General features: G+C 46.9%; 1 protein-coding gene across 40 annotated transcripts in view; it reads right to left on the reverse strand.

The window, feature by feature from the left end:
- The window catches only part of Epn2 (epsin 2), a 61891-nt gene that overhangs the window by 10793 nt on the left and 30440 nt on the right, over window positions 1-20658 (reverse strand). For 8 of the 40 annotated variants that reach the window (XM_006246521.5, XM_017597507.3, XM_039086741.2 and 5 more), the window contains 6 exons: window positions 18172-18929; window positions 16152-16322; window positions 6597-6709; window positions 5934-5969; window positions 4929-5039; window positions 3980-4154 (listed from right to left, as the gene is read on the reverse strand). In XM_006246521.5, coding sequence (XP_006246583.1) covers window positions 3980-4154; window positions 4929-5039; window positions 5934-5969; window positions 6597-6709; window positions 16152-16322; window positions 18172-18766 — 1201 coding nt within the window. In that variant the 5' untranslated portion in view covers window positions 18767-18929. Of the gene's footprint in view, window positions 1-3979; window positions 4155-4928; window positions 5040-5933; window positions 5970-6596; window positions 6710-16151; window positions 16323-18171; window positions 18930-20242; window positions 20414-20658 lie in introns of those variants that run through there. The other 32 variants (XM_017597506.3, XM_017597511.2, XM_017597508.3 and 29 more) reach the window with 8 other exon arrangements.

Consider the following 20658-nt stretch of genomic DNA (forward strand, 5'->3'; position numbering starts at 1 on the left):
CCATGTCTTTAAGAAGAGTGGAGCTGGAGAGATAACTCAGTGTCTCGGGTACTTGACTCTCTTCCAGAGGACAGAATTTGGTTCCCAGAACCCACAGCAGGTGGCTCACAACCTATACTTCCAGCTCCAGGGAATCCAATGCCTTCTTCTGGCTTCCGCAGGCACCCCTACACTTGTGGCATACACAAACAAATAAAAATGAAATCTTTATAGAAGTTTCTCATGCAGAATAAGACAATACAAAGATTTGGAGGAGGATGAGAGGACAGGCTGCCTACACCTCACAGTCCAAGTCCTAGAGCTTACCCCAGCTACCCACCACCAGTCTGCACACCTGCAACACTCCTCCTAAGCCAGCAGCACGCAGAGCCAGTGGGAACAAAGTAGTCAAACTCAGAGCTCTGAACAGAGAATGAAATGCAGGCACAGCTCAAACCCTTGCCCATCTCAAATGACACAGATCATCAGGGTCAAACAGTTAAACCCAGGGCTGGGGATTTGGCTCAGTGGCAGAGCGCTTGCCTAGGAAGCGCAAGGCCCTGGGTTTGGTCCCCAGCTCCGAAAAAACGAACCAAAAAAAAAAAAAAAAAAAAAAAAAAGAAAACCAGTTAAACCCAAATGAGCTGTCAGGTTTCCATTCTACAAGTAATGCTGGGGTCCAAGGTGTGTGTAACAAGGACTCTGAAAGCTGATGGGCTGAATTTAGTGAAAGATAAAAAGAACACCATAGACACAAGTCGGTAGTCCTGTAGCCAGTAGAGTTTGTGAAGAGAGTGCCCTTACCCCTAACTCCACAGGAAAGTAGCAGGCACAGGAGAGAAAGGGCAATGAGGCCATTACAAGGCTCTTCTATACCTTCAGGGTCTGGCATCACTAGGTCCTGCCGTGTCACACACCCAGTAAATAAAGGCTTATTTAAAGCTCAAATGAGTAGAAGGGAGAATGGAACTAAGTTCAGAGAGACAGCAGCTTCCGCCTCCTCTGTAGGTCCATTCACATAGAGCCCAGAGGATGAATGAATATTCATGAGCATAGCACAGCCGCAGTCACAGTCCATACTGGGGTCAGCAAGAAGCCAGAGCACACCTGCTACCGCCAGGCGGAACTTACGCTCAGTCCTGGCCTTGGCTCTGGTAGGTGGGTAGACAGTAAGGGGGACAAACCAGCCAAGGCCTTCTGAATTACGAGGCTGTGAGGCCTCTTCAGACCAGGTGGCAGCTTTGTGTATGTAGAACAGAGGAGGAAGTGCCCCGCTGACCTGGCAGGCTCCAGCTTCCCTCCTCTGGGCTCTTAGCATTTCCTCCAAGGCCACTTGGCTCAGCAGTGCCCAGTGCTGTTTGGAAAGAACTGGTGACAACGGGCCCACTACAAATGGGGGCTTTCAGAAAAGCCTTCCTTTCATGCAGAAAGCAGCTCTGTGCTGTGGGAAGAGGCTTTAATAATTATGAGTATCCTGGGACTGAGGAGCGGCTCTTACACTTGGGTTTTAGCAGAGGCTGCGCAGTAAGCCCATATCACGTCTGCTCTGGAGCCTCAACGCTGCAAGAAGTAAAGCACCTGCCCGGGTCAGGGGGCTGGGCACGGCCCCGAGAACACAGTGACTCTGGCATCACTTTTCAATAGCACATCCCAGACAGGACAGCTGCTGAAGAGCTAGTGGCCCAGTCACACAGTGCCAACCAACACCACACGAATGAGTACCATGATTTCCAATGATACTTGGGCACATTTCACAGCACAGCAGAAGCTGGGAAATGTACGTGTGTCTGGGTGTAACTATACACAATGTGACCTCAATTAGGTTGCACAAAGTAAGGGGGAAGTGGACAGTTTAGATTTTACCAACAGCTGTCTCCATGCTGGAAGGAGATACTAACGTAGCAGAAAGCACAACTTTCCAGCAATCCAAGATGTACTACCACAACCCCTGTCTCTGAGCAGGGCATGGGGGTGTTTCTGGGCTTTGGTGATCTGTGTAGTCCTCCAGTCACCAGTAAAAATGTCAGGTGTGTGAGAGCCAAGAGTGGGCAAGTCCACAGAGAAAAGCCACAGGGATCTGCCTCAGAGAGCTATCCAGGAACAACACCCATGTTCAGAAAAGTTTTAATCCTCACTACCATGTAAAAATAGATATTGATCATTTGGATTTTAGCTCAATCTTCTCTTTTGAAAGTTAGACTCATAATGGCCAGAAACTAAACACAATGCAAATGTGCAACAGGAGAGTGTGTGTGTGAGGTACCACATCCACAGGGGAGATTTCTGGTCAGGAAAAGACTAAATTGCAGATAGACTTCCAACAAATGAAGGCCACAGTAATGTGACTTTGTTAATATAATGCACACAACAAACAAGTCTTTAGGAATCAAGGCATAATAGCAGGTTGGTGGCTAGAAGTTAAGTAGGGGTTCTTTCTGGAGTTATGGAAATAAATTCAATTCTACCTAGTAGCAATAGTTATATAGTTCTGTGAATGTGTGGGTTTTGTTTTGTTTTGTTAAATACTCTAGCTTAAAAAAGTCTGAATGGTAAATTTCCTCTCCATTTGAAGATCAAGGAAAGGACATATCCCAACAGAGCTCTTGGCCCCTGTCCCCACAGCAGCCTGTTTCCTACCCAAGCTTCCTGGCACAGCCTCTATATGTGACCCTGATCCCACTCACTAGGAATTCTCTATAGCTGGACCTGGATAATGGTCATTTAATAAAAATAACTATAGCTGTGTTAAGATCTGGGAGAAGGGAATGTCAAAGCCAATACTAGAAAATCTATCCCTAGGGGTTGGGGATTTGGCTCAGTGGTAAAGCGCTTGCCTAGCAAGCGCAAGGCCCTGGGTTCGATCCCCAGCTCCGAAAAAAAAGAATAGGAAAAAAGAAAGAAAGAAAGAAAGAAAGAAAGAAAGAAAGAAAGAAAGAAAGAAAGAAAGAAAATAAATCTATCCCTGGAGCACCACAATACTTTCATATCTGCCTATACTCTGCTCTTCAAGAGTACACCCACCAAAGGATCCCTGGTCTCCAAGGAATAAGAACTCAGGTAACACTACTTGGCCCCAGGAAGTCGGCAAGCTCCACATCACTATAGCCAAAAAAGTATGCCAAAAAGCATCTGAGGCTGACACAGCTTTTAGATCAAATACAAGCACTTGCAAGATAGAAGCCAGTCCCTGAACTGACACCCACTCCTTTCCCCTCACCTTTCTACCTGCGGCCCATGTTGCAATGCATAGGTCCCTGTGTCTGGATTTGCATATGCCCCCGGCCCCAGCATGATTCTCACACCTCCTAACACACTATTCTACAGAACACTATGTTTCTTAGTGCCCACCCACCTCTAAGATGCTCATCTCACTGCTCTGATCTGAGAGGCCCTTGCCAAGGCCTGGCTCACACAGCACTGCTACCCATTATCCCCATCCTGCCCAGGACAGGAGCCATTCATCATCTGTGTGTCCCAGACTCTTCATATGGCAGGACAGTGCCTAGCATTTGGTACACTTTAACAAACATCAAAGAACTGGGTGGAGTAAAAAGAAAGACTAGTTTAGGAAAAAAAAGAACACAGGTACACACATAACAGGTGCCAGGAATATCACCCGCAATAAATTAATTCTGCCAAGTTCATGTTTCAAATCAGATTAAAAATTCTCTCACATTTACCAATAAGCAAAACTCAGAAATAAAACTCATTAAACTTATTATTGCTTTAAATAACAAGAACAGCAGCAAACATGTCCTGTCTTCATTAGTAGTGGTGGTAAGCATATCCCATATCCAGCTTGTCTCGGATTTCTGTGTGTGTGGTGACTATGTGAGCTTGAGCTGGGTGCAGCTCTAAGAACTGAAATGTAGTCCACAGAAGGGACCGGTCGTTTCTGATACGTGGATGAGGCAGTAAGACATGAGCCAGCCAAGAGAAAGAAAGCACCTATCTCCCCAGCCAACAGGCAAGCCTAGGAAAAAAACAGCAATCTATTTACCAAATGAAGGCCAGGGGTCAGAAATGTTCGCAGGTGCCACGGTTCCACCCCAGGGGTTGGTCTGGTTGGCAGGGGTTCCCGTACTCCACGGCTCAGTTTTCTGTGCAACAGGGCCTGAGCTGGGGAGGGCATCCATTAAATCCAACAAGGTAGTCTGCTGCGAGTGGGAGCCTGGCTATTAAGACAAACAGAAGGAATGGTTTCATCTGGTTACATCCATAGAAAATATCCATAAACTATGCATAAATATTAGTTCTCACCACAGCACAGGCCTTCTGGGCTAAGTCCTGAATAACTTGGAAATTGAGCTGCTCCAACCCCAACCAACCCCACTAACGCCACTGCTTCCCAGAGAAGCTAGGAATCCAATACACCAAGGTACTTAAGGTTTGCCACATGCCCACAAGTTCCAAGAGTTCTCAGGACTCCCAAACTCTCTCTGGATAATTCTGGCATTGGCCCAGACTGTCATCACTCATCATATCCTGTCTGGTTTCCCAGTACCCAGCCTAAAGGAGGAGAAGGGGCAGGCTGGCTCGCTCTCTGGCTTCACACCCTTCCTATTCTCATGACCACAACATTTGTCATCAGGGCCCTGTGGCATCACTTCAGATGATGCCAGTAGTATCGCTGGCCTGTTAAGTTTGCCAGAAGTGGAGCCACATCCTGGTCACCTCTATGTCATAGCCTAGCAAAGTAGAGGAAAAAGGAGATAGGGTGAGGGGATGAAGACCAGTACAACCAATGGCTTCTGGAGACCAAAAAATGTTCCCAAGTACCACTGTGAGCTGACACTGCTGCTGCCGTTCTCCTTCTACAGGTGGCATCAAGTGTCTTCTCCTGGTCACTTTGTGTTTTTGTTACTGTGTTCACCACAATATGGATGGGTTCAATGTGGATTCAGCACCCTACCGTGTGACCTGAAACAACTTCAATTTCAAATACTTACCTTGCAGCAAGCTTTCACCTCTTTCTTTTTTGGAACTTTTACTGTGTCTCTCCGGCTTTCTTCCAGAGCCATCTGCAACCTGAGGTCATCACCCCGCCTGAGGCGTTCTTCCTGGAGTAGGACAATGGAGCTTGAGGCTGGGGGCAATGTTGACAGCCACACAGCAGGGCACAAGGCCACAGTGGCCAGCAACAGGAAAGGCCCTGCATCATGTGGCATTTCAAGGGAGAATATAGTTCAGCTGGAAACAATGGCTTTCCACTCCCAGAGGGCTCACAGAGGTTCCTCCTCCAGAGGCTGTCTGAGGTCATACCAGCAACACTCAGGCACCACCAAAATTGGGAAACAAAATATTTAATCTCAGGGCTGGAGAGTTAGCTCAATAATTAAGAGCACTTGCTTTTACAGAAGACCCAGATCAGTACATAGCACCCACATAGTGGCTCACAACCCTCTTAACTCCAGTCCAGGGGATGTAACAGGCATGCATGTGGTACACATACATACATGCAGGCAAATCATTCATCCACATAGAATGAAAACAGTGTTTCCTTATAGAACACAAATCTGACAACCAGGAAAGAATTAGAAAGGCTGAAAAACACATCATTCCAATCCCCACAGTGGACACTCCCTGAACAACTGTGCAGTTGAACGGTTTCTAGTGGAAACAATTCATCTTATTTAAGGGTAAGTCACTTGCAAAAGACAGTCTTGGCCTAACTTCTACATGATTAAAACATACTCTTGGGTTTTAGCTAAAAAGGCTGAAGCCATCCACCCATCCCAGAAACTTGCAGTAAGACGTCCTGGGCACCTTGATGATCCCGTGGAGCCATGAGCTTCCACATGGGTAGATTTAATGGCTGCAGGTTCTCTACGGGGGCAGAGGCCAGGATCAAAGCTGCCCATTGTTGCTGTTACAGACATACCAACTATGCCGGCCAAACCTCTCTGTGTTCACATTTAACACCCAACATTCTTCTCTCCATACGAGGGGTGTACCTTGCTGCCTCTGGCTGTCTGCACGCTTTCTGATGACTGAAAGCAAAGGGACACTGTCTAAAGGTGTTTGAATTGCCCCTTTTGCTCCTCCATTTTAAAGTAATGCATGCTTATTAAAAAGAATAAGGTATAGAGGGGGACAAAACCACACACAGGCTCAGTATTAGAGCACTTCCTTACAGAGGGGTCTGGGTTCCACCTTACACCACATGCCCGCATGCACACACTGTCCTGAAGCTTCCCTTCTAGCCTTCTACCTTCTCCTACACATCTGCCACTGGGTATACTGCCCTGGCAGGGACCAGGCCACCCCACCTACCGCCAACCTCAACCCAGGCCTGTCCTGCTCACTGCCCTGTACGCTGGTACCTCAGGGAGGCTGGAGGCACACAGCTCCCTCAGGAATCCCTGGACGATAAGTCTGCGTAGGAACTTCACTCAGGCTTAGCTGTTTCTCTGGACACTGACCTCCCTGAAACCCTTTCCTAGTTATAGCTCTGCCTGGGCTAGGGGCTCAGAATGCACTGTAGCCACAAGACAGAACTCATCAAGTAAGTGCCTTAAAGACAGGGCTGTGTGTGTGTCATCCTTTCTGGGAGCCATCACCCTCCCCCAGGAACGCCAAGGTAAGGACCCCACGGGCTCAACCCCCCCCACACTGACCTGTTCTGCAACCTCTCTGCTCATGGCAAGTGCCAGTTGCAGCTGCAGCTCCTCTTCTCCGCTGGTCTGTGGCCGGGCCTGCTCCAACTCAGAGGACACTCGTGGGGAAGTAGCTGTGGAATGGGGGTGGGGTGGGGGTGGGGGTGGGGGTGGGAGATAGGGAACAAGTCATCACACGCAAAGAGCTATCTCTCTTATTCCTACTAGCACAAGATAGTACTCAGTTTTCATCTCAAACCCACATGGCCCAGCCAAAGGATAAGATAAAGCCACAGGTATTTCAGAATTAAAATTAAACAATAGTCAAACAGTTGCACACCTAAAGGAGACACATGAAACCTTGGCTGGAGGTCAAGCCTCAGGAAGATCAAATCTCAGTCTTCACAGCAGATCTCTGCTCCAGAGAAATGGACCAAACAGAAACCTAAGATAAGAGTTCTTGGACGGCCTTCAGTCATGTGAAGTAGCCCAAAAGACCAAAGGCTCCAACCAAAACACTAATGTTTAGACTGCATGCTTAGGAAAAGGAAGCCCACACAGTTCTGTGTAGACCAAGTACACGCGGGTGTGTTTTGCTCAAGTATCTAGCTAGTTAACATTGACAAGAGGCTCCTGTGAATAGTGTTTTTATTGAAGGTGTGAAATGCAGAGTCCTAGCTGAGCTACCAAATCCCAAACCAGGAAATCCACATTCATAGTAACTGGGGGACCTTCAGGTTAGGAGTTGAAATGCAATGGGATCCGACGTCCAGAGTACGAGCGAGCATGAACTGAGTGTGTACCCACCTCTGTACACTCCCAGCTTCAATAAACCCTGCAGATGGAAGCCTACCCACGGAAGGAGCCATTGTGTCTGATGGATCCTGGCTCAGGTCTGCTCTGGGCTTCTGTGTAACACAGCATGCACACGCGCACTCTCTCATCAACTGCAGAGCTTTAGCCTCCTGCATTGGGTGGGACCTACAGAGTAACCAGCCCTCACCCCAGCCAGTAAACCTTTACACAGTGAATGGCTGCGTTCCTGAATGGGTGGGTGGGTAAGTGGGTAGACAAAAAGAAGGACAAGTTAATTTCATAGCTTGGGCTAATTGTTTTAAATGTTCTAACCTGTATTAATAACTTCCTTTTTTCATGCATTCTAGCAAAGAACTACCCAGACTGCTTACCACAACAGTTTCTCTACCTCTAGTCTAAACTTGGTTCCTAGGAGCTGCCTCCTTGGCAGAAGGTAAGAGGTCAGAAATAACTGCTGACAAAGATGGTTTCTAGATAGCCAGCCACGCCCAGGCTACAGAGATTGTAAGGTTTAACTTGGAATTGGTGGTGGTGGTGTAAGCAACCAATTTTCTCACATCTCTTGTCCTGAGCAGGCAAAACAAAAGCTGCAGTAAAAAACTCCATCCTAAATAAAAACCAAACCTAATCTCATCCTAAAGCATTGCATTGCCCCAATTATACTTCTCACAGGACCACTTTAGAAACACAAGTGGCTCAAGGGGAGGCCCCAAGGTCTGACACTATTACTGAGGTTAGGGAGTGGTCACAAAAAGGGGCCTATCATATCTGCCCTCTGAAAGACCCAACAAGCAGCTGAAAGATTCAGACGCAGATATCTGTACCCAAACAATGGACAGAAGCTGCAGATCCCTGTGATGGAATTAGGGGAAAGCTGGAGGAAGCTGAGGAGGAGGGCAACCCTGTAGAAGGACCAGCAGTCTCAATTACCTGGACCCAAAAGATCTATCAGACACTGGATCACCAATCAGGCAGCATACACCAGCTGATATGAGGCTCCCAATACATACATACAGCAGGACTGCTGGGTATGGGTTCAATGAGAGAATATACATCTAACCCTCAGGAGACTAGAGGCCCCAGGGAGCTTAGAGATCTGGTGAGGTGGGGACATCCTCGTGGAGACAGGGGAGGCAGGGAGGAAGTATGGGATATGCAACAGTTGGAACGTGGACTGGGAGGGGAAAAAAAATCTGGAAAAATAAATAAAATGCAAGTGGCCTCAAATTCACTTTACTGATTAGAGTAACAATATACTTTTTAAAATATATATTTTTGATTGATTTTTGTTCTCAAACTCACTGATAGGTCCCTACTTTCTCATACTCAAGAAAGAAAGAACTCATCAACTAGACTGGAGGGGACAAAGGCAGTGAGACAGACATATCTAGGAGGCAGACCTAGGAAATTCCTGCTTCTTGTACAAATCCATACCAACCCAGGAATGAATGGTTGACAAATCCCCTGGTGAGATCAGACACAGTAGCAACGATGTCCTGTTTACAACTGAATGGAAGTCCTGGGAGTCACACTGGCTTGGAGAGCTCAGAAAAAGGATCTAATCCTGCAGAGAAAGCTGCTCTACGGCCATCAAGTCACCGGAGATCCACCAGGTCAGGAAAAAACAATGCTCTGAGCAGACTGCTGCAAAAAGATCTCTCAGTTTTCAGGGCTACTAGATATACCTGTGAGACCAGATGAGCTTCAAATGCAAATGGAACATACTGTTACAGTCACCAAGGTGGTGAGAGTGATGCAAAGACAGGCAATGTGGGACTTCAAGACAAGGGTACTAAAGGGTATTCCTCTACACACTGTGCTTTTATAAATGGATACACAGCTCTCAGCTCCACAGGTGGCAGAATTCACAGCCACCACCCACACAATCAGCTGAGTATGCACAGCAGGCCCTGGCTTACTTAGAGACACTCTGGCCTTAGTGATGGCATCTCAACCCCACAAAGAGACTTTTGTGCCTGGGTGCATGATAGGGAACACAGATGTTCCTGTGAGCCAGGCCTGAATGGATTCTCTGACTAATTAACCTGGCCCTATTCTGAGCATCTGAAGGCTCACATTTACAGAGACACAAGGAAAAACAAGCATTTCCCTCAAAGTCTGTCCCCAAAAATGAAGACACAGGCTCAGTGAATAAGAGTTTGCTGAGCAAACATGAGTTCTAATCCTCAGCACACATTTAAAAAGATGGGTGCAGGGGGCTGGAGAGATGGCTCAGTGGTTAAGAGCACCAACTGCTCTTCCTGAGGTCCTGAGTTCAAATCCCAGCAACCACATGGTGGCTCACAACCATCTGTAATGAGATCTGATGCCCTCTTCTGGTGTGTCTGAAGGCAGCTACAGTGTACTCATACAATAAAATAAAATCTTTAAAAAAAAAAAAAAAAAAAAGATGGGTGCAGCTGTGCCCTCAGGTAAACAATGCTAGAGGTGGTGAGGAAAAGGAAAAGGGAGAGTCACTGGGATTCGCTGGCTGCCAGCATAGCTCCACGTACAATGAGAAATCTACCTGTCTCAAAGTAGAGTGCTAGTGCAAGACTCAACGGTCCTTTTCTGGCCTGTAAACACCAACAGTTGGTTCCAAACAAAGCCATTGAGACCAGGGTTCCCCAACTTGGCAGTGTTCTGACTATTCCTGATGAAGCCAACACCAAGTTAGAGGCTAGTCTAGGCTACCAGAAGACCTGTCTCAATAAAGACAAAAGTGAGCACAGGAAGTTCTGCCCCATAGCACATGCCTGTTATCTCAGTACTTAGAGACTGGGATGGCAGTAAGGGGTGGGGGTGATAGGCAGAACAGCTCAAGGACAGCCTTGACTGCTTTTGAGTTACGTACAGGTCAGTATGGCCTACCCTGTTTCAAAACAAAAACTGAACAGATGAGCAAACAATCTAACCAAGACATATATTCATGAACAGTTTGTCCCTAGCTTTCTATTATCTGTATAATACACAATGTTGGGACCAAACTCAGGCCAGTTGTTCAGATGGGTCAGACAGGCTACCCTTGGGGGAAGTGGACCCTAACTGTCAGTTCTCTTGTTGAAAGACCTGCTTACTGTCAACAGCCTGGAGGCTCCCAAATCCCCTCAGGTCCCAAACTGGGGCCCTGTCACTGAAGACTGCTAAATTAGCTGCTGACTAAGATAGAAATCTTTTTGTTGTACTTTTTGTTTTGTTTTTTGAAGACAGGCCTTGTTATGTAGTCTTGGTTGTCCTGGAAGTCACTAATGTAGGCTGGCCTAGAACTCACAGAGATCCACCTGCACCCGCTTCTGTCTCCAGAGAGCTGGGATTATATGTGTGCACCACAACAACTTAAAATGGGAATCTTAGGCAGAGCAGAGCAGAGTGGAACAAAGTCAGTCCTGTATCAGTGAAGGGAAGGTGTGCAGATTTTTCTTCTATTTCATTGCTCCCCGAAGGATACATAAAGCAATGGTTCCTTAGCATTCTCACAGCCAAAGATATCACAGTCAATACAGGGCTGTCTCACAGCAGGAGTGTCAGCTCATATACAACTACTGCAGGCCATGGAGAGAAGCTTCCAAGTCGTTGGCAGTTCTGGATCCAATACTAAGGATAATCAGGCACCACTATGATGTGTGTAGCTGTTAAAATATTTACAGACTTGAGTGAGAACCTGGAGAAATGCTTCTGTTAGGACAGCATGAGATGGAAACTCCACCTTCATTCTTTCTCACTCATATAATGAAAACTGAGCAGACTGACTTACCTGGGCCAATATCACACACACTAGTGACTGCAGGAGAGGTGAGCTCATGGGAAGGAAGAACCTGGCCTGAACAATAAAGGAGGAGGGGGCTGCCTCCAACCATCCAAAGGGCCTTGCCACTGGCCGTCAGGAAAGGGAGAGGCAAGGAAGACTGCTGAGGAACACTGCAGCTGAGAATAACCCAGAGCTGTACTCTGCAGTCTCCCAGCACCTCACACACCACTGGTACAGGATTGTGATTTGAGGTGTGGTCTAGCTTTGGGACTTGTGGAGCTATTAAAAAAGTTCCTAGACAGGGGCTTGATATGGTAGACTGCTGACCTGGCATAAAGGAAGCCCTCAGTTTGATCCCTGCACAATATAAACTGGGCATGGGTGGCACACGCCTAAAACCCCAGCACTTGAGTAGAGGCAGGAGAAAGTTCAAGGTCAGCCTTGGCTATATACTGAGTTTGAGGCCAGCCTGAGCTACCAGATACTGTATTTATAAAAAAAAAAAAAGTAAGGGGTGGGAGCTAAACACTGCAGCAATTAAAAATACTGGCTGTTCTTTCGGGACCCAAGTTTGATTCCCAGCACCAACACGATAACTCACAAACAACTAACTCCAGTTTGAGGGGATCTGATGCTTCTGACCTCTGCTGACACCAGGCACAAACGTGGTTCACACACATACACTTAGGTATACACACATATGCATAAAGTATTTAAAACACATGAATACACATCAAAAAATAAAGGCATTCTTATGCAGACAGCTTTAATTAAATTCATTCATTATGTCATGCTCAACCCCCAAAATAGTAGTACATAGAGTTGGGAAGAGAGGACTTGGTAGAAAGGAACAGGAGAAAAAACGGATGTGACGGCTCAGGTTGGCAAATGCTTGGAAGCTTGGCCATGTGTGCCTGTCACTGCTTTCTATCAGACAGACCAGGTCCTAGAGACCACAAGCCCAGTCCTGCTTGAGACCTTTCTACACCTGCCCAAGATACCTGAATTATAGAAAGAAGAGCACTGTGTACTTCTAGTTGAGGCCCATAAGAAATACACAAGAGCACTGGGATTTAAAATATGACATGGTGCCCTGTCTGTTTATAAATAATCCCTGAAGAATGAAAAACTATTTTGGGAGTTCCTTGAAGAACTTTGAAAGTGGATAAAATATTTATAAATTATTGAAACAAAAAGGAAAGAGAAAAAAGATAATTTTAAAATGAAAGTTTCTGCACAGGCAATTTAAAAGATGGTGGCACAGACAAGAGAGGGAAGACAAACCAAAGCACATGAATCACACCGTTTCCTAACTCACCCTTTGTGAATCTGGGTTTTGTTTTTTGAGACAAGGTCTCATGTAGCAGGCTGACCTCTAACTCACTATGTGGTCAAGGGGCCCTTTTAACCCTTGATCTTCCTGCCCCTTACATCCCAATTAAACCAAAAACAAAGGTTTACTTAAATTCATGAAGTATCTAAGTGGATTTGACCTGTCTCCTTAGCCATGCTGACTTCATTCACCTGCCTGCACGAAGGCATGCTCCCATTCACTCATGTGCTCTCCAACCCCTCCCCCGGGTGTGGAGAAAACTCAATGTCCATACTGACCTCAAAAGGACCTGGACTCTTGTCTGCATGCCTGCTGGGCCACCAGAGAGTAAAGAGACAGTCTATAAGACTGATGGGTTGGCAGAGTTGCATGGTGACACAACCATAGGACTACAGGATGTGCTTCCCCAGTGTGGTCCTGTGTCTGGGCAGCTGCTCCCTAGCCCTGCCCTCCTACCTGCAGTTACAACACCCGGTTCTCTCATACCTCCTTTGGATCCTGAACTCTTGTTCAAAACCAAAGAGAAACTGCCCAATTTGGGGGTCAGTGCTGAGACATTCAAAGCCAAATTTAGATCCATCTCTAGCAAATGTATATGTCTCACTCTTATGTCCCTTTTGTCCCACTTTCTTCTAGTACCTAGTTAATCCTGTGGTATTGCATGTGTTTTGTAAGCCCACTCAAATCCTCTGTGAAGTGAGCCCAGCAAAGACATGAAATGGTCATAATCTCCAGTAATCTCCTGGTAAGCCTGTCACGGTACAGGAGAGCAGTAACAGTCTTTGCATGGATTGCTGAAGCTCAAGGATTCCCCGACACTTTTCTTGGACTTCCCTAGAATCACACCACAGAATGCTAAAGGCTTCATCTAGAGAGGTGATTCAGAAGATGAGGTGATTGACAGCACCCACCTAGGACAAACCACCAGTTCCATGGTTCCTACACCACAAAGCACTCTGAGGCATTAGAGCACACTGGAGGCAGCAAACTCTTCTGCTTTCCCCTCCTCCCTCCCTCCCTTACTTTTAAAGAAGAGTAACTCTCACAGTTAACCTCTCCCCACAGTATCAGACACCAAGGAACAGTTTCCTGGCTTCTATCAGGATACAGCAGCAGCTCTGGCTCCAGAGGCAGATTCAGGAGAACAGCAAAGTAACCCATGACATTAGTGGGCTGGGCGCCCTAGCAGGCAGGACAGACAGGAGGAAGGAGGGAGGAACCCTGCTGTACTTGAGCTGACAACTGTCAAATCAGCCTACAGCAGCCTTCTTCCCCAGGTCTTGTTTTTGATCACTGAGGATTCTCCCGTCCCCCTCTGCCACATCTGATGCAGATTCTCAACCCCTCCCCAACTACTCGCTCAATCTCTTCACAGCTGTAGCTTTGCTAGTCCCACAGTACTTGGTGCTGGTACCTCAAGTAGGCCTGACAGGTGGACTGCTCACATCTGTACTCTAATCCAAGCTAGCTGTCACTTCTGTGACCTGAAACAAATTCCAACCTTGTAAGCCTGAGAAACTCCCCTGGCTTCTGTTGACACAGCAGTCAGTCTCAAGCACCAACTGCATACTCCTCCAACAGGAGGCCAACAGAGACAGAGGCCCAGTCCTTGTGGGGAATAGCCTTTATGTGAGTATGAGCATAGGAGGCTAACAATGCACAGTTAGAAGCACTGGGATAGAACAACTGCCTCTCTGCACTTCAACTCTCCCTCTTCCCTGCCTCTTGGACAGAATTTTGAGGCCTCAAAGCTGCCCTCATCTCCTCTCCACATCAGCAAAATCCAGGCCTCCAATAAGCCTTCTTGGGTCTTCTCTAGAACAAATCCAAAGACTGATTGCTTCCCACCTATCAGGCTACCAGTCCCATCCTCCAATCAGTGAGGCCTCCTGCTCCAGCTCTGCCTACCTCAAGCCAGAGAAATCCTCCCAACCCTTCTCAAGTGCTTCTAAGGTTTAAGTACCTATCCACCCTGATTCCTTCCACGCTGTGTACAAGGTAAAAGCCTTTTTTTTTTCCTTGCAGATTCTAGTCAACTGAGCCAGGTATGTAACCTGCAAAAGTCAGCACAGTGACAATATTTAGAAATTCCTATCAAGAATTAGGAAAGCCCTGTCCCCTACAGTCCCTCCACCAGGCCCTCTCAAGGAGGTCAAAGGAGATAACCCTGCAAGGAATCAGTACTTAAGGGACTCTAAAACCATTACAAGGGTGGCTAGAAACAGAGAGGTTGAGGGCAAGGAAACTAAACAGAAGCTAACAATGGATACAAGTCACAGATGAGATACAGAACAGAATTTGAGGGATTTCCAAGGTTATTTATACAGATTTGAAGGCAGTGTGGAGGAAAAAAAAAATTCTGGCTTGTGAAAGAAAAGCTATCCTCAAACCACCATCATGCCATCTTTGATCTGGACAAATCAAAGTCCCAAGGTATCTTCCCCTGTGGCTACGGTGATGCTAAGTCTTCCCCTGCCCCTGAGGGGTCTAGGGACCTAGGTGTACCCATCTCAAATAACTCACCTGAGTCACAGCCTAGGACAGAGGAAAAGGAGATGAACTCCATGAAGCTCTAGGAGAACCTGAGAACAGATCCTATGTAAGTGGTAGCAAAACAATGGGTATGCAACTTCCATGTCACTGGGAAACCCTTCCAAAAAGTTCCAACCCTGACACCAGTTACTGTGCAAAGCTGGTCCTCCTTACCTTTCCGAACAGTAGAAGCCAAAATCCCACACAAACTCTTAGAGGACAGGACACAAAGGAAAATATCCCAGGACTAAATATAGTGATCACACAAATACTCAAGTTAAGCAAGCTGTAATAGTAATGAGGCATGAATGAGTGAGAACTGTCTCCAGGGCTCAATAGAGGTTGGCTACCTTATCAGGGAAATTACACAAAGGCTTGCTGTTGGTGCCCCTTGGGCAAAAGTAGAAGAGAGCTTTCTTCTCAAGTGGGAACCCATTTATGACCAAAAGGAGATTAGACAGAGTATTTTCTTGTGAGCAACAGTGAAAATCTGTTTCCAGTTTAACCTGCAACAGTGTAGCTCTGACCAGGATGCATTATTAATTAGGCAAAAGAGAAGCCCCATTTTTTAGTTACCCATTGAATTCAGCCTCTTCAAACACAGTGACCTAGAATTGACAGTACAGCTAACTCTCTGTTCATTGTGACAATGGGGATTTCAGCAATGATAACAGGCCATTGGAAAGCAAAAATAATCCCACTGGAAGCCCCACAGTTTTCAACTCCTACACTGGGAATGATGGCTTCCAGTGACCATCACTGAGGGTCTGCTACTAGCTTTCAGAAACTGAAAGCACACATTCCCATCTCAAAAAGCCAATCGCTTGGGTCCACTACCACTCTGTGGCCTGGCAGGCAGCAAAGCACCCTCTGGTCTGCAGAGCAAGGGATACAGGGAAGATAGGATCATCACCCACGCCTACCCACTATGTAGTTCCCCTTTAAGCTGGTGGTATTGACTGTGGGCAGGGGAGCACAGGGCTGTAAGCTCCCAGAGGAGAGGCAGAAAGGATTCCAAGCACTGGAAGCTAGCTAGACAGGAGGTCCAGCAGGAGGCAGGGAGAGAGTTGGCTGTACTGGCATGACAAGCCCCACCCTCAGCAACCTGCATGGCATTTCTACGAAGAAAAGTAAACCGCTGTCCCACCTCGGGCTGCGCGGTCACAAGTGAGGCAGGGCTGGGCCCAGTCGCCATTTGGGTGGGAGGCTAGGCCCAGGTGCGGCAGGCAGGGGTGGCGCTGGCTCAGTGGCTGCAGCTCCTCACTCTGACCCAGCATGGCCCCTGTGCGGTGCTGGGGGCACAGAGAGGCCTCTGGCGCTGTTGAGCAGGGACACACACACATACACAAAAAGAGACACACCATTAGAGGATGCGCAGCAGTGCGTAGAGGACATAGGCCAAGACCACCCAGGGTTCTGCCTCATCCCTGAAGTCAGTCCCCTGTGCCTAGAAGTCATGAAAAGCCTGTTGCCACACCCTGACCCTGGATATTTCAGTTCAAGACCAAAGTCTAGGAAATAAAGAACAGTCAGAGCTAAAGCATCAGAACCTTAGAAGCCAGGCAGGGTCAATGACTAAAGATCTCAGGCATGGTATAAGAAGGGTCTGATGAAACAACCAGGCTTCCACACTCCCATCTTGTCCCTGTACCTTGACTTCCTACCCTGTTTAACTATAGTGGTTCCAGCCCCTTTGTATCCTCCACAGGAGGGTCCTTGAGGAAAATAAAGCCAATTCTCCTAATAGGCCAATCTTATTTTTTAAATTATCTTTAGTTTGTTTGCTTATTTTGGTGGGCAACTTAATCCTTAATGCAAGGAGGCTTAAGTCTACCTTCGGGTATAAATTATCTCACAAGTCATCATCATCACATAACGAAAGCAATTCAAACTCAAAAAAAGAAAATTATGATAGCCAGAAATAATATAAGAAAATGTTAACCTGCTCCAACCCTAATAATAACTTAGAATTCCTAGAGGCAGGAAGCCTGACTTTGATGTGCAAATCCCTTACATAAGACATTCCTCAAAATTCTAACAGTGGTACAAAGAAAGTCAGACTGAAGCCTATTATACAGTGGTGGGAAATGCTGGTGTGCAGCAAATTAAGAAGGAAGAGTGCTCTGCCATGCTGGCCATGCAGATAGCACACACCTGTCATCCAGCACCCTGGAGGTTGCATAAGGAAATAGCAAGTTTGCAGCTAGCCTGGCTACACAGATCACTTTCAGAAAGCAAAAACCAAAAGGTTTCTGTTACACTGACATAATGTGCTGTTCCAAAAGATACGGGTTTGGAAGCCCGTTTCTGCTGCCAAAAGATGAAGCTTAGGCATCTGAGGGCCACCAGAGACACCTCTCTCTGAGTTCAGGGTCCTTAGTAGCTACCCAGTCCTGAGAAACAGAAGATGAACAGTGTGCTTGGGTAACTTCTTGACAATGCCCAGGAAGCCAGCAGGATCAGAAAACAGCTTCTACAAGGCCCAAACACCACTTCCTCTCCCCGAAACCTCTTCTGAATATAAAACAAAGACCCAAAGTGATCCAACACACAATCAGAACATAGATCAGCTCTGCACAGTACAGACCCAGCCATACAACCAAATCAAATCCTGGAGACTCTTTTGCATATGTGAGAAGGAAGTCTTGCTAATGCTAACAGTGTTCCTTTCTAGGTGAAACAGATATCCAGCCTTGTATCTCTGGTTAATGACCTATAATAGTAAACCCTGAGCCTTTACAGAGACCTGCAATTCAGTCAGTTCAGAACAACACTGAGTGAATGCAAGGTTCAGAAATAGATGATCAAGTGCAAGAGTCGTTTCCTCCTGGCTACCAGGTACTTGAGTCCCTGTAGGTTTGGACAGCAGGGCAATCCCTTTGCTGACAGACATTCTTGGACAAAAAAAAAAAAAAAAAAAAAAAAAAACCTGGCAAGACTGGCCTTGGAGCCCACTCTCCCCCCCAAGAACTTAAGAAGCCTTGACTAAATCCCCAGAAGACCCACAGAACAGCCAGGGGATCAGAATCCCCTTTGTAACCAAATCAATCCAAATCAGGGAAGCTGTCACCTGGGTGCCAGAAGCTGAGAACTGAGGTTCTCAGATGCTCAGCCCCAGCACCTGCCACTCAGTGCTCGAGTAAAGGTGAGGTACTTTGTTTACTCACAGCCGTGGTAGGACGCCGGCGAGCCCCCAGCCTTGCCATACTCTTGCTCTGAGTAGCTGGTAGAAAGGTTGGGCTGGCTGGAGCCTCGACCGAAGGTGATCTGGTTGCTGCCCACACCAGTGGCCACCTGAGCCATGCGCTCTTTGGTTTTGAGAGCCTGAACCCTCTCAACCTTCAGCCGCTCCTCATCCTTGAGGAGAGCAACCAGTTGCTTTGACTTCTCTCGAACATTAATACCCTGGTCCTTGCCATCACGGTCAATGTACTGGAAGTCCTTCAGAGTCTGTATAGCAAAGATGTTCTCCCGACACTGCTGGGCCACCCGCTCAGAACCTGTCTTGATAAGGTAGTCCAGCAGTGTCAGCGCCTTGTATACATGTCGCCAGTTCTTGCCATGGTCATTAAGCCGCTTCCAAACCATGCTCATGATCTCCGAGAAGGCTACCACATTATAGGTCAGGTCAGCAATCTCAGTCATCAGAGAGCTGGATGGGCCCCATGGGTCATTGGAGGTGGCTTCCCGGACTTTGATTTCAGCCTCTGAGTAATTGTTCACAATGTTTTTCATCTGCCGTCTAATAGATGAAGTTGTCATTTTTATCTTGTTACAAATGTGAAGCCCTTCAAGAGAAACTTTCCTGTCCCCTAAGCCTGCACCCTAGGAAGTTTCCGTGTCAGAAACGCAGATGGAACAAAAAGGCCATCCACAGTCATTTCTTCCTCCAAAGCCTCAGGTCCCAGAAGCTGGCAGCCATGCCCTAGAGAGAAAGAACACATTACTTTGGTTAGAAGCACTGGTGATGATGGGAGAGCCCAACACAAGCTGTGTACGAACATACCTAGTTCCACGGACACAAAAACACCCATCCTGTTTTCAAAACTAAGATCGAGTCAGAAATGCCACATGCTAAACCATAAACCTTAAACTCGAGTTCAAACTGTAAGTAAACACTGTGATCACTTTCCTATCTCCTAAGGCTTCTGCCGGAGTGGCTAGCGTGCAGGCTGTATCTTCAATGACAACCAAAAGCCAAATACAGGAAGACTGGAGTATTGGGGAAGTTGTCCTGATAAATGTATTTTAACCTTTGGTGCTGGGTACTGAACTGTGAGCTACATATCACCCATGTACCTCAGCACTGAGATGTACTCCTGTCCAGTCCTGAGAGTCTTACATGTGGGGGCAACAAAGCCTAATTTCGAGAATACCTCACGAGTCCCTAACTGCCTAGAAAATCCTCCTTAAGTGCCGTTTCTCTGTGACCCTTCCTGAGCATGAATTAGTGCAGTGCTGACTGCTCCTCCAGAGAAAAGCTGACAACCTACACTACCACCTCCCATCCCCCATCTACCCCAGCTCTCAGGAGCTTCCAGCATGCGAGCAGGGACAAGCCTAACCCCTCAGCTCACAGGAAAAGCAGAGACCCAGAGGTAAATAATGACAGGCTCCAAGTGCACCCATCTCCTTTCTTTCTTCAGATGAACAAGAGCTTGAGCAAGGTCCACATCTCACATCTCCAGCATGTATGGTGGTCACCATCTGTCCCAGTCACAGTGAATACCCAGCATCCAATACTGTGCCCAACATGAAATAAACACTTGAATAAATATTACATTTAGAAACAGTCTTCTTGTCCTCGGGCCACACCCCCCACCTGTGAGATAAAGAAACTGAAACCTAGAAGATTCTCAAGACAACTGAAGACTAGAGAGAAAACAAGGGCTCCATCTAGCCAGCCCTGCCATAGTTGCTCAGTCCCTATGGCTTAACTCCTTTAACAGTAGATATGGTTCCTTCCCATCCGAGATGTAATGCACGAGCGAGGTATGGACTCTTAAAGCTGTCTGGCCACTATTAACAGGCTGTGAGACCTCCCTACCAATGCTCAGACAGCCCAGAACCTGGCCCCTAAAGTGAACCTTCCTCTTCCTGGACTGCTATGGTGTTCCTGTCATAGAACCACCAGATATTCCTACTTTCTTTCTTTAAGACTCAGTCAAGCAGGCAATGGGTTCATCAAAAATAAACAAAAAGGAGACACAAAGAATACAATGGTCATTCATCACCTACAGCCACATAGGTAAGAGGGAGACAATTCATGAAGCTTCAGATGCCTTCTCTGCTCACTCAGATATGCTGAGGAGCCTGTCTGTGCCTGAGGCCAGAGCACTGACTTCATCTGATGGTGGGCATGTTCTGCCTCTCTACCCATCTGTTCAGCTCTTCATGAATCCCCAAAACCTGTCAGAAAACAGAGATAAAACCTTTTTCAGAGTGACTATACGTTTAATTAGGTTGTTCACTCATAATTTACTGCAGGCAGTGATAGGATGAGCCTCATAAAAGAAAAAAAGAGAACTCCAGTGAGCATTTCAGTGATTTCCAGTGAGCATTTCAGCTTAATCACAGATGTGTCAAAGTTGTTAAGTCATTTCAGAGCCACCTAATGCCCAGAACTTTGAGATATGTCACTTGATTTGATATCC

The sequence above is a fragment of the Rattus norvegicus genome, chromosome 10 (genome assembly GCF_036323735.1).
Source record: "Rattus norvegicus strain BN/NHsdMcwi chromosome 10, GRCr8, whole genome shotgun sequence".
NCBI classification, from domain to species: domain Eukaryota; kingdom Metazoa; phylum Chordata; class Mammalia; order Rodentia; family Muridae; genus Rattus; species Rattus norvegicus.